At 40.9% G+C, this 14,061-nt stretch overlaps 1 protein-coding gene across 4 annotated transcripts in view; it reads right to left on the bottom strand.

The window, feature by feature from the left end:
* Positions 1 to 4,522: 4,522 nt before the first annotated feature.
* Positions 4,523 to 14,061, bottom strand: part of lsp1a (lymphocyte specific protein 1 a) — a 52,596-nt gene continuing 43,057 nt past the window's right edge. For all 4 annotated transcript variants that reach the window (XM_046038683.1, XM_046038686.1, XM_046038685.1 and 1 more), the window contains 3 exons: positions 13,445 to 13,531; positions 13,219 to 13,321; positions 4,523 to 5,303 (listed from right to left, as the gene is read on the bottom strand). In XM_046038683.1, the coding sequence (XP_045894639.1) occupies positions 5,281 to 5,303; positions 13,219 to 13,321; positions 13,445 to 13,531 (213 nt within the window). In that variant the 3' untranslated portion in view covers positions 4,523 to 5,280. The remainder of the gene's footprint in view (positions 5,304 to 13,218; positions 13,322 to 13,444; positions 13,532 to 14,061) is intronic.

The raw sequence follows: 14,061 nt of genomic DNA, 5'->3' as shown, positions 1-14,061 counted from the left end.
GAACCTCACTCAAGCGCTCCTGAATGCTCTCCCAAATCCCACAAAACCCCACAAGAACCCCATAAACCATCAAAAGGACTTTTGGGACCTCCAGAAATACTTGCAACACCCCATCTAAGCACAGAAGATCAATAAAGGACCACGAGGAACCCCCGAAGCTCCTTGTAACCCCATGAAGGATCTTTAAAACTCATCAATACAATTCGTCTACAACTACCAGCTACAAGCAGCTTCCTCTTTCAAGGGTCACACAAACCCCCTTAAGGATACCCAGGAACTCTCTCAAGGACTCATGGAACCACAACCTAAAAACCCAATAAACATACTCCTCCATCCCCCCCTTAAAAACACCTGTAATCCCCTGATGCCCTTACAAAATATTACAAATATCCCTGAATCTTGGATCCCTGTTTTTTTTTTTTTTGAGTACCCCTGAAACTCCCTTAAGGAACCCTAGAACCTCATGAAGAACCCATGGAGTCCCCTCAAAAACTGCAAGAATTCCCAATGAGCAAAATGCTGCATTCAGGTCATATGGGGTTAATGGTAGAGATGGGAAAGATTCAGATCTGTGAGTGCTCACATCATCATCACCACGGTTGTATGATGACTCAGTTTGTCATGTGAGGATTACCATACTGTGCATAGACACCTGTGACACCATATCAGTTATATTTGGGTTTAATTACAAGAGTGCCACGTTGGATATATTGAAGCTTTTATTTTCTCAGTTGTAATTACAACTTGGACTTTTATGCCACGTTCATGTCATTTTGGAGTTACCGTAACTGCGAGTTTCCAACTTGTATTAGCGTACACGTCTACTTCCAAGTCATGATTACGACAGATCTTTTCTGAAAGCTCTGGTTTATCTGACATCGCACCTCGTAATACGAAAGTGCCTGAGAACTAACATGGATTCTTGATAGCAGCCAAAATCCGACGTTCAGAGTAATTAAACCCTGATTAAATTTATATAGTGTTATGTTGTCAATGCAAAATATTTCAACCCTTACATGGCCAACCCTATGCCTCTATCCCTTAGGACATGAATGTGGCATAATAACCCCACTAGGAGCTTTAGAATCACATCAGTGATGCCTGCCACTCAAACTTCAAATAGGACTAGAGAACAAACCCCATCGAAAGATCCCCTGACTAAGACCCTTTGAGCACCAAGAATGCTAAGAACCCACCTAAATATCCTTGGAACTTGTTGAAGGACCCCTAACCTCCCGTGTATCACCGTTAAGCAACTCTTAACACTTCTCCAGTAAACAGGTATTTGCTGAGAACCCCTCACACCCCCCTAATCCCATCAAGAACCCATGAGTTAGGATTCTTCCTCTAGAATTCAAATCATGTGAAATTCTGCGAATCATTTTTCTGAGAGCACAGTTGAGCCCCCTGCCGGATCCCAAGTACATCCTTAAAGGACCCCTGGGTGGCCCTCAGACCCCACTTTTAGAGCCCTGAGGTGGTGAAACCTAAGGTCCTGTGGCCTGTCGGTGCTGCATCTCGCCTCGCCTCTCTCTGCTATCACAGCGACGCTGCTGTCACTCTGCTCACAGGGTTCAGGATTTATTTTTGGACTGCCATGGCTTCTGTTCCTTCCATTTGTAGGAAGGGGGGTCGACTTGGGCTCAACATGAACCTGCCGCTCTGACACTCCAGGCTGGGACAAGCAGGCAGCAGCCGGCCGGCCGCCCCCCGAGCAGCAGTCGCACAGGTAAACACGCCATATTTACACCTTTTATACTCCAGATAGTGCGCATGGAAGCTGTTAACAGAGTTAGGGAGGCGGCTGCTGTCGAGGGCAGAACCCACACCTCTGCAGCCAGAGATCAGACATGTTCGGAGAGCTCAGGGTGTCTTTCCTTTTCCTCAGTGCAACAGTGAAGCACCAGCAGCACTGAGCTACATGTTAGCCTTGCATTGTTTCTACTCCCTGTGGCTTCAAAACACACTCTGCCCTGTCATTTATTTGTCCTGGCTGCAATGAGGCATGACTGAGTGATGATCACATTCTAGCTTTGAGTTGTTACCTTCCTGTTGTGAATAAAGTCAAGTTCGATATTTTACATCGACCTGAATGAATGTTCTCTCTTGTTCTGTGAAGGGGAACCTGCGTGGAGCACTTTGAACATCAACAAGTTTTTACCTGGTATGTTCCTTCTTTTTACTCACTGTTTGCTGTGTTTGAGTGTGAAGCCTCATAACTTCAGTGGAGGTTAATGACTTTTTGGGGAGGATTCATTTACTTAAGGAGGCTATTGTGGACCAACTTGGTTTTTATTACACGGCTATTATTACACTTTCCTCTTTTGAACTTGCACCCTGAAGGTGCTCCAAATACCAAGCCTACCAGAGCCTTAAAAGGAGGAGTGAGCTCTCATGTGTCAGGCTGGCAGCAGGTTCAGGGAGGGAGGCGGGTGGGAGGGGTGGAGCTTTAAAACACAACCAGCTCTGGCCTACATTTCACTGAAGTGACACACATAGTAAACTGAGGATATTAAACAGTTGTACAGACTGAATGATGTCAGGGATCCTTCATTTGTAACCCAAGCCCTCTGGATAATCTTATAATAAATTTATCTGACTCTAAAGTTCAAATTCATTGCACTAACGTTACGTTGTGCAGTGTTATTTTTAAATTTTTAAATCAAATTTTTCTTCTTATGCAATTGGGTATTCTCTGCGCAAATATATTTCTGAGGCCCTAACCAGGGTCGTTGGGCTATGATGTCATGAGGTCAGGTGTTCTGCATTCACTTTCACCCTTCAGCAGATATATATACACATCTATATGTGCGTGTTTATGTGGGAAGAGGCGACAGAAGGATCCTGACACGACAAAGCTGCACTTAAAGCTCAGCCTGTAAACTGTAACCTCACAGAAACGTAGACCTGCAAGTTCCTCTCTTGTCAAAGATTTGATATCTTGATCGGGAGATCTGACTTTACTTATAGAGCAAAGAACTCAACACAAGCATAGGGTAATATCAGATGTTTAGAAATTTGAGGCAAAGGATTGACCCAATACTAGTCTTTTCACCTTTCCTCTAGTGCCACCATCATGACGAGATTTCTCTTACTAACACCACTAACTAGATTTCATGACATTTGCTGATGTTAATAGTTTCTGGAGGATGAATCATTATTTCCTCTAGCGCTAAAGCTCACAAGAAACATCAAAATAAAAACAGGGCTTCAAATGTTCCAATCATATTACAGCTCCCCAGAGGAGGAATCATTTTTATGTGATAAGAATTGAAGCTTCTCTGGGCCTCAATCAAAATTTCCAAATTTAAAGTTGTTAGCATCAGAGGCTCCATCTGATCTGCACTCTTATTTATTGTTTTCAGTGAAAGTGATGCAGCCTGTAAAAAAAGCCAAGAGTCTTAAAAAAGGGAAGCAGGTGATTGGCCGGCTTCCTCTCTGCCTTCAAACTAAAATTAGGCCAAGTAAAAGCTTCCAGGATCAGCAGTGAGGAGGTAACATCATCCAGGAAGAGCTCAGCTGGATGGATTCTCCTGTTGGTTTTCCAGTTTGCAGCACTGATCTCTGGTTTTTATAAACAGCACTCCAAGTCACTAACCTGATGATTTATACTCGGTACATCTGTGCGTGGAGTTTAGGACACAGGTTTTGTAACTGCATTGAAATCTCTTTAAACACAAGTTACTGATATTTCTGTTTGCACCTCAGTAGAAGGATGACAGACTGTAGGAGAACATTTCACAGGCTGATGAAAAGTTTTCATCAGACATCAATGTTAACATTTTAGTCTATGCTAAAAATTCACGTTATATTAGAATTTTCTTAATTGTTTTTTTATTCTACAGGATTAGCTTTTAAATTTCATTTGTTAAATTTTTTACTTGAATCTTTATAGTTTATTCCACTCTGATCTATAAACTCTTGGTTTTAACATCTTATATACAATACTTTCTACCTTTAACTTTATAATCTTCTTTTGAAATGCTATTATTAGCACTTTATTTAAATGTCAGCATCATCAGGCTAAAAACAAACCAGCATTGTGAACAGCATTGTTGCTCTCTTAATATATTCACTTCTCTTGTTGAACTATTTAAACCCTTCACATCCTCCTTAGTCAATACAAATTTAGCTATTCTCAGTGGAACTAAAATATAAATTTTGTCCTGCAGGTGGCACTGGAGAAAAGATTAATTCAAATCAAAAGGGGTTTATCCTCTGTGGAAGAGGAAAATTAAAATCAGGAAATTTCATTTTGACTGATTTCACTTCTTGTGTAGCAAGTAGAAATTTTGGCCGGATGTTGGCACAACAGGAAAGTTCAAGGGGTCAACAAATGCTCTGGGGACCATGAATTTCCACTGATGATTTTATAGACATTTAGCCAGTAGTTCCTGAGGTATCTTGCTTTGGGCCAAAGTGGATGGACATTTCAGATGTAAAAAGGGTATAATGTCTTGTTCAAGCTTGATACATTAACAATAAATATAAAACAAAAATTAGATCAAATGGAGGGCACTGAAAAAGTAGAAAATTATTTTAATTTATTTAAGAAAAGGGGTATAAACACATACAATCAGAAATCTCAGTTAATGAATATCAAAGGTAAAAAGTGTCTGCAGTAGTACAGAGCTGATAAAAACATACACAGGAAATAGTTTGATTGTATAGATCAGGTTTCCGTGTGATGAAGGTTATTGAGAAGTAATATCAAAATATTACCCAATACCAAATAAAAGTAATTTTGGGTTCATGGCTGCACCAAGTGAGCCACGAGATGATGTTTTTTTAATAGACTTTCAGTGTTATTTTATCATCAGTATCAAACTTTTACAGTTCTTCCCTCTCGAGCTCATCAGATTGTTCTTTAGCCAAAGATAAGTGCAGGACAGATAACACAACACAAGTGTCATCCATTAACTCTACGTGATTGAAACATGTAAACTATTTCTATTCAAAACACTTTTACGTTTCCCTACACACCGTCATACAAGTATCAACCAGACATTGGGAATGATTCACCTAAACACTGTAGTGGAGAATGATACACAAACACTGAAGCTCACAGTCAGATATATACATAATAATAGAAACAGGATGTCAGAAAATAAAATACAAAATCAAAGAGATATTTGATGATCAAATCTTTTGGGCTTGTACTTGTGATTTATTTGATATAAATGAAATATTGAGTCTGAAACTGTTCTGTTTGACATCTTTATAGCCAGCGAATGTTTTTGTGAGATCAAAGCGGAAACCACCTGAGGAGACGACACCTCTTCAGTAATCACCATGATATAAATCTGCGAAAGACACAAAAAGAAAGTTTTTAGTATGCAGATTATGAAGTGGTCCAAATCACTATTTTATTACCATTATATTTGTGAAAGTTCAACAGAATTCATAAAGGGTTCATCAGCTTAGATTTCAGACTTTTTAGGCCATGTGAAGTTTTTTGGTTTACTGTAAATCGATGGGTTATGGGACAGACAGTTTGATATGATATGATTCTGATGATTTTATTTACTGGAATTTTTATTTTTGCCTCAGGATCAAGTTATTATTAAAGATTCACTAGCTGGGCTCAACGTTAACCTTTCCAACATTAACCGTTTCAAACCAACTGGCCCGGTTTGAAACTTACTGGCCCAAAGACAATTTTTACTGGCCCTTCTTCCAAAAGTTATTCAGTGTTACAACAAAACCAAAGACTTGTAAGTTATGTTATACTGTTAATTTGTTTAATTGGTTATTAAATACATCCTGGATATAAAAAAAATAAACTAAAGTCGCCGTGGTAGTGACCTGTCAATCACAAGGTAGTCCCGCCCAAAAGCATATGCTGCATTTTTTTTTATCAATTTTCCCCTAAATAGGATTGTAATTTACTCAATGAACATCATGTTGTGTTGAAGAATACTTGAAACTAGCGACTGAGACCATAAACTCATTATGAAAATGTTTACTGAGGTAATAATTCAGCTGAGAAGTAGCAATATTTTACCATTACTACTAATGGAACCGGAATTCTTTATGCAATCAGCGGACTCGCCCCCTGCTGGCCGTTAAGGCAAGAATTATACTTTCCGCATCCACGAATACGCTAGGGTCCGCGTGACTAATAAATTATCAGAGGGGGTATGCGTAACTGTTTATACTACCTTCAGCAGTCAGCATGGCAGATACGTTCCATACATGTGCAGTAGATCGGTTGTTGCAGCCCGTTCTCATCTCAGGGCGTCATATACCGACGATTTGAGAAAGAGTGACAAAGCGTAGTTATTTGACGTCTGTGTGAGACGCACCAGGTGCGTCTGGAAGCATCTCTATGAGACGCTCTGGGCGTCCCGTACAGACCAGAAGTGCTAGCTAGCTACGTTCGCGATAAAGGTGTTGACAGCCCCCTGAAGCCCCTACCCTTACCACATCCATCAGAAATGTTAGTATCTAAACCTAAGTCACTGAATTTATGCATGTCGACCGGCTAACCCTACAGCTGCTAACAGGTAGGGTTAGCGTCCCTTGTGTTGCTGCAACGTAGCAAACGGGGGCGTTTCATGAAGGGTACCTGTAGCGTAAAATCCTTACGCTTTGTCACACTGTTTGAAAGAGTCAGTTATGGCGCATTGAGATGAGAATGTGTTGCGCACTGGTAGCGCTAGTCCCTACCTGGCACAAAAAATGGGAGGCACGCATGGTTTCACTTTCAGACCCAGAGGTTGCCGCTTGATTGAGATTAGAGAAATAACATTTGACAACCACTTGTCAACGTACTACAGATCTGGATTGGACAATGGTGTTCGCCAGTAGCTGCAAAGCAACTGCAGGATGTTGAGTTTTTCATTTATCGGGCCGATGAGTTGCTAGTTCAACTGTCCCGACGTTGCTTTTACTGGCCCAGGGTCATCGGGCCACCGTTACTGTTGTGCCCTGACTAGTTATCTAGAAAGTTAAAGTGTCCATTTCATGTTTTTTTTTAAATGTGAATCATAACCAACAATGGACCAATTTCATCAAAATAGTTACAATAAAGGAAAGGAAAAGCTCATTAAGACGCATCAATATTTAAAAAACTTATGAAACTGAATCTAAAAGAGTTGAATAGAACCACGAGGGATTCACTGCTACTTTAACTAGGTCTAATGTGACATGCAAAAAAAATAAAGAACAGGTGCACAAATCGTGACCAGGTCCAGAGTTTAGGTCTCGGTAAGTCCGGGAATTTGGCCTGAACTTTATACTTGATAATTGGAATTGTTGGGTCTCGGTTAATATAACAAAGAGTACGGTCTAGATCTACTCTTTGTGACAAGTGCAATTAGATAACTTTAGTTATGAATTGGCGCTGTATCAATAAAACTGAATTTTAATGACTCTGTATTTCTGATTTTTTTCTCCCCAGGGTGCTGAAGCGCTCATGGCTGTCGCTTATGGTGCTGTCACGCAGCCGGGCCTGCTTTCCCAGCAGTACCCCCCACCCCTGCTGCCCAAACCTGGAAAGGACAACGTTCGGCTTCAGAAACTCCTCAAGAGAACTGCCAAGAAAAAGGCCTCCACTCAGGCTTCACAGCCTGCCGCACTTTTCCGCTCCAGCCTTTCACCTGTGAACGAAGCAAGCCCTGACCTTGAGCACAGTGACCACTGTACACCTCCGAGGACTCCAGAGACACCGCTCAGCCTCTACAGCATCCAGCAGCCTCCACGGTTCACCGTCAGGCCGCTGTATCAACATGTGGCGTCCCCTTACCCGCAACGTGCAGCTTACGGCAGAGGAGTGAGGTTCTCACCTCAGACAGTGGCAATGCCGTCGTACACTCACTCGCAGCATGTTAACACTGTTTCTTCATATTCAGCATCGACCCACATTTCTGGAGTCTCACCAGCCTTTTCTGTGCCTGAGGCAACAGTACCAGCAGCTGCAGCTGTAGCAACCCTGCAGCCAAAGCCCACAAGTCCAGGTCTGACTCCTTATCCAGCAACAGGGGGTCAAGCTTTAATTCGTCCTCTCACTGTGTTGACCCCGCTCATAAAATCCAAAAGTCCACGTCCAACATTCAAAGCAACTGAACCTTCAAGATCGCCCAAACCGATGTTTGAAGTCCCTCAAATTAGGATGTACACAGCGAGCACATCGTACTATGAGACATCCAGGACCCCACCAGTGTATGACTCAACTGGATTAACTGCCATTGGTAGCACAGTACCTCAAAGCAAAACACCTGCAGAAACAAAACAAGATTTGTCTCCAGAATCCGAGGTCAGAAAAGGAACTACACCAATAGCAGAAATAAATACAATCCTAACTCCAACGTCCGAAATCAAACGAGCCACTCCAACGTCCGAAATCAAACGAGCCACTCCAACGTCCGAAATCAAACGAGCCACTCCAACGTCCGAAATCAAACGAGCCACTCCAACGTCTGACAGAGTTAAAACACCCACTCATGAGTTCCAGACATTAAGAACTTCAGCAGGACGGCCTAAAACCCCGGCATACCATATGACGCGGGCTACAACGCCCGTCTTTGAAATCTCAAGACCCAATCCTCTTTTGTTTGCAGTGTCGCCAATCACAGTAGAGCCAGAGATGTCAAGAACGCCCCAAACTGTTTCTGCTGCAAACAGCTCACTGGCTTCCCAAGGTGTGAAGGTTACCGAGCCTAAGCCTAGTGAAACAATACTGAATGGAGACATTAATTCAGGCTTGACACCTTTAGCTAAACCAATTCAACAAAGTATTAGAAAGTCAAAATCAGAGCCTGATCTGACAAGAGAAAAGATCCCAACTGCTCTAGCTGCCTCCCAAAGACTTAAAACTCCAACATCTGGGCCAACACCACCAGTAGTGACTTCTTATGGCTATCAGAGGCCTCTGACTCCAACATACGAGGCCTCCCGGCTTATGACCACATCACCTGGCTTTAAAAGACCAAGGACACCTACATATGGGCCATCACCTTCTGGTGTATCACCTGTAGCTTTTCAGAGACCTAAAACCCCAACCCAAGTGGCACAAAAATCTACTTACCGTGGATTGACACCAGCTGAATATGCCGCTTATGGAGGAATCAAAACCTTCTCTCCAGCATTTGGCATCTCCAGTTTTAAGACGCCAACTGAAGAGGAGGTTAAAACTACAAAAGAGGAATCAGCAGAAGATAAAACATCCAGCCAAGAACTATCTGTGATGGGACAAGTTACGGACGAGGTTTCTAAAGTCAAAGAACTCCCCAAAGACGTGGATAAAGCCCCTCTAAAAGATGAGAAAGTTTCTGCCACCCTCTCAGTCCCTATTATTATTGTTTCACAAGCATCTGACACCCTAGGAACAACATTAACACAAGAGAGAAGTACAGTTTCCAGTCAGGTTGCAGCAAAACAAGAAAAAACCGTGATTCAACAAACGGCAAAGGTGAAACCTCCAACAGTGGAGGGGAAAACTCCTGAGAAACAAAAGGTGGAAACAGCAGTTCAAGAAGTCACGAAACCAAAGACAATAACTCCTGAAGCCAAACATCCTCTGCCCAAAGGTGACGACCAGGATCCTCTCAAGGCAGTAAGAAAGCTTTTGGGCAAAGATAAAGTCCAGACTGCCCAGCAAAAATCAGGAACTCAGACAAAAGCAGACGTCTCAGATCAAAAAGAGCCAGCAAAAGCTGTCGCTCCCACCAAGACTAAAGCCGAAGGCTCAAAGCCAAGCACGGCAGCACCTGCTCTGCCTGTTAAGATGTCTGCTGCTGAGACAATAAGAAGTGAAGAAAAAGGAAAAGATAAGAAAGCAGAATCAGCACTTAAACCTGCACCTGAGAAAAAGGAAGGCGATGAATCCCTCCCAACAGCCGAGCCCCTTCTTAAAGTCATACAAAAGCCAAAGGGAATGAAATCCAAAGTGAGCGGTTGGTCCCGACTCAAGAAGCACATGGTGGTGGAGCAGGAGGAGCCAAAATTTCCAGAGATAGGCTCTCCGATGGAGGCCACTGGGCAGGACCAGAGTGAGGTGAAAAAGGCAGACGAGAAGGCCGACGAGAAGGCCGACGAGAAGGCCGACGACAAGCCTGATGCTCAGGACAAGAACGAAACCAAAGACGCTCCCAAGGCAACAAAAATGTGGGACGCTGTCCTCTTCCAAATGTTTTCCACTAAAGAGAACATCATGCACCAGATCGAATTAAACAAAAGCGAGGAGGAGAAGAAGCAAGAGATAAAGGACGAGCTGAAGGAGATACCTTCATTTGCACACCGGCTGCCTGTGCTGCTGTTTAGTCCAAAGTTTGATGCTAAAAGGCTTAAAGAGGCGGCGTCGAGGCCGGTGACAAAAATTTCAACCGTTTTTGAAATGGGTCTAATTGGGCGTAAAGGTAAAGACGAGGAACCAAAAGACTTTAATAGAACAGCGAGAGGGTTCACGGTTACTTAATATATATATATATAATAAAAATTGCCAAGACAAAAATGTAAAGAAAAAAGTTATGATATGTGTTTAATGTACAGGGTGCAGAAATCCTAGCAACAGAAATAATGTACAGGTCTGGAATCTTTGTCTCTGTGATAAACTAATGTAGTTTGCGGCAGTGTTATACAAAACTCGGCCTGAAATTTATACTTGACAAATGCTTTGTGTTGCATTTGTGTGCGTTGTTGTCTGGATGTTAAATGTTTGTATTTGTGGACTAGCTGGAAGGAGACAGCTACGTTCGTCTTAAAGTCATTCAGACGTCACATCCGATTAAAGCGTTTATGTTTTAAAGTAGTTTCGGAGCTTCTGATTTATTCCTTTCATCAACACGTTCACAATAAATATAGATTGTTAAATTGTGGATTTGAAAACTTACTATTTATATGCAGTAGTTCACTCAAGATTTAAGTGTTTAGCTTAAATTTAAAATTGAGTCACTAGAAGTTTTAATTAAATATTTGTGTTCTTGTAGACAGATTAAATTGTAAAATGATTTTAAGACAAATCACTGGTGTCAGTGTTTCTCGAAACTGATCATTGAAATATCCAGTTTTATTCAAAAATGGTGCTACTTGCCTCAGGGTAAGACCTCTCGGTAGTTAATGGTTGTTTATATTAAAGCATGATTATTTTTTTTTTGGCTGTAGATAGTTACATTTTGTGATTGAACTTTCTTAAAGTCACAATGACAGCAACATTTATAGAGCATCTTAATTTCACCTCCTTCCTGTTCGAACAGGATGTGGCGAGGCGTAACGCAGGGGCGGCTCGATCAAAAGAAATGCACCAATCACATGTCAGCTTGGCACAAAAAGACGGTTTGATTGGATGTGGAGGGGCACAGAGGAGGGAGATTAGATAACAGCAAAAATGGGATTAATTTTTATAGTTTTATATTGTTAAGTTTATTGTCAATAATGCAAACAGCAATTGCAACATCAATAGATGAATGTACAATATATTAGCAACATCTTTCTCCATTTTAAACAATTTCAACAATCTTAAAGCTTCAAAAGGTGCCTCTTTTCATCTCCTCTCTGATTCGAATAACAGGAAAGAAATACCAGGTGAATAAGAAAAATCATCATCATCGACACGCACTACTTTACTTAACAGTGAGCGGTAAATTGAGATTTAGGACACTTAATTACTGTCACTTTGCATGCAGAGTTGCACAATGATACATTTTGCATCTATAAAGTGCAGCATGTTGCATTGTGGAAACTGTTAGTGCACTATATAGTGGATAATGTGCACCATGCAGCGATTTCGGACACAGCTAAGCTAGAAACACGTAGAAATGTCTCCCTAATGTTTCTGCTAATATAATTTTTAAATAGTTTAACACAAACAAGTAGATGCTAACAAAATGCTTGATTTCATTGTGACTTGAAAGACGGCCGCTGAGCTAAAAGCTTATGTAAGTTGTTAGAGAAGAACTATGAAAAGCAGCCTCCGCCATGATGGAGGTCAGTGGGATAGTCAACTGTGGGGTCAACGGTCACGAGACATAGAACGGTAGATTTAGATGACTGTAATGCAGCGTGAGCTATCCAGTTTTAACACCTCCCGGTGACACTTTTTTCTAAAGTTGTCTGTAATGTGTGTGCAGGAGTTGATTTATTTAGATTCAGATCTAAGAGATTCAAACCTTAATGGGAAGATTTGCTGTGATTCTTCTCTATTAAAGGAGCCAGAACCTGTTGATATTTTCAAATAAATGCACAGAGTTTCCCTCATCTTGACTTTATCTGTGTTTCTGTGTTGCTCTAATGTTGAAGCAGCTGTTTCAAGATATTTTCGGGAAATATTTTTTCAAACATATTTTTTCCACAAACATTCAGGAAGATTTTTCATTAATTGTCCGTGTAACGACTATGGGTTTAATTTTCCACAGGAAAAAACAAATTGAAAAATATGTCAGATCACTGTTAAAATTAAGCTTTTGGATTAGGCAAAGTTTTCTAGCTTTTGGACTTTTGGTGTGAAAAATGTGGAAAATCACAAACAGAATATCAGAGGATCGACACTGATTCCGTCCAAACTAGTTTAAATTCTTAATTTTACATTCATCTGGCAAAAAAAAAGTTTTTATAAAAATACAACTGATACAATTGAGTACATCTCCGAGCCAAATATTGTACTGTTTGGTACACCTTTTTTTTAAGAGCAAGACCTTTTTGCTTAACCAGAAACAGTCACTATATTGACATCGCCAAAGCCACCAGACTCCCTTGATAAAAACAGTAATTTTACACAGGAGTTTCTGGTCTACCACTGCCTCAGTCGGTTAGTTTGTTTGTGTTATCGTGTGACTTTGTTGTCTTTGTTTTTTTGTGTTATTGTGCTTAAAACCAAAAGGATCTTACTCTTTAAAAAAAAAAATCTATGTCTGTAGGGATAGTAGGACGTATGGGGCACAATTGCCCGCAAAGATTACATTGCAGTCCTGTTTTACGGCTGCCAACTGCAGAGCGCTCGCTCAATACTGGACCAATTTCCACACAAAAACATGGGAAAATAATGTGACTGAAGTGATTGTACTGTAGTATTATGTCCAATGATATAAAATGGAAACATGACCCTCAGCAGTATCAGTGTTTTTCTTTATCCACTGAACCCCACAAGAGGAATTAAAGTGATAATATGATTTCACACATGAAACAACAAGTTTTCATATCTTGGGAAACATGGAGAGGTTTTAACACTTAAGCACAATAACTTTTCAGCAGCATTTTTCTACTTCCTCTCTGTGTTCTTACCAGACTTTCCGTTAGTGTACTCTCCTCCGTTCTCGTCGTCCACAGGGATCTTCTCATATTTGCCGTGACCAGTGACGATAAATTTGTACTTTTTACCAGAGACCTGAAGAGAGATGAGACAGAAGTTTGTTCCTTTTCACTATCATGTATTTATCATCCTGTAAGTATGCACAATAAATATTAACCATATCTTTATCATTTCATATTTGTGTGTGTGTGTGCTCACCTTGGCCCTTTGTCCCGGCTGCCCTGATGAGTCTCCAATCACCTCCCACATGTTCTTTTTCTGCATCACATCTCCTGGCTTCACATCCTGACAGAAATCAATCAGTAATCAATACAAACATGGGCAATATTCTGTGTTCAGAAGATGCATCAAAATGGTATAGTTCAACATTTTGGTTCAGATATCAGTCTCATGTTTGTGTGTTACAGAGCTGAAGTCAGGACCTGGTTAGCGTAGCTTAGCATAAAGACTGGAAACAATGAGAAACGGCTAGCCTGGTTCTGTTCAAGGTTCAGAAACACACCCACCAACACCTTTCACTAATTAACTAAACAGCAGTTGTTTGCAGCTTCCTGAAGACTTATCGTGAGGTTGCCAGGTTTTGGCATCATCGTGCCTGAACAGAGACCAAATCTGGCAACCCACAAAGCACAGAAGTACTGAGCGTACTGATCTTTTTTTAAAAAGTGTGATACTTTTTTTTAATCTTTGCTGTCAGAGCTTCTGTCTTTCACAAGGTTTAAAATATAAGCTTTTACTGTTCAATAAAAAAAACATGTACAATTGAGCACATTGTTTTGAAAAAAAATATATATTTTCTTATTTACTTTTTCATT

Source organism: Micropterus dolomieu, linkage group LG22, assembly GCF_021292245.1.
Source record: "Micropterus dolomieu isolate WLL.071019.BEF.003 ecotype Adirondacks linkage group LG22, ASM2129224v1, whole genome shotgun sequence".
In the NCBI taxonomy this organism is placed as follows: domain Eukaryota; kingdom Metazoa; phylum Chordata; class Actinopteri; order Centrarchiformes; family Centrarchidae; genus Micropterus; species Micropterus dolomieu.
This window is presented reverse-complemented; position numbering and strand designations above follow the sequence as displayed.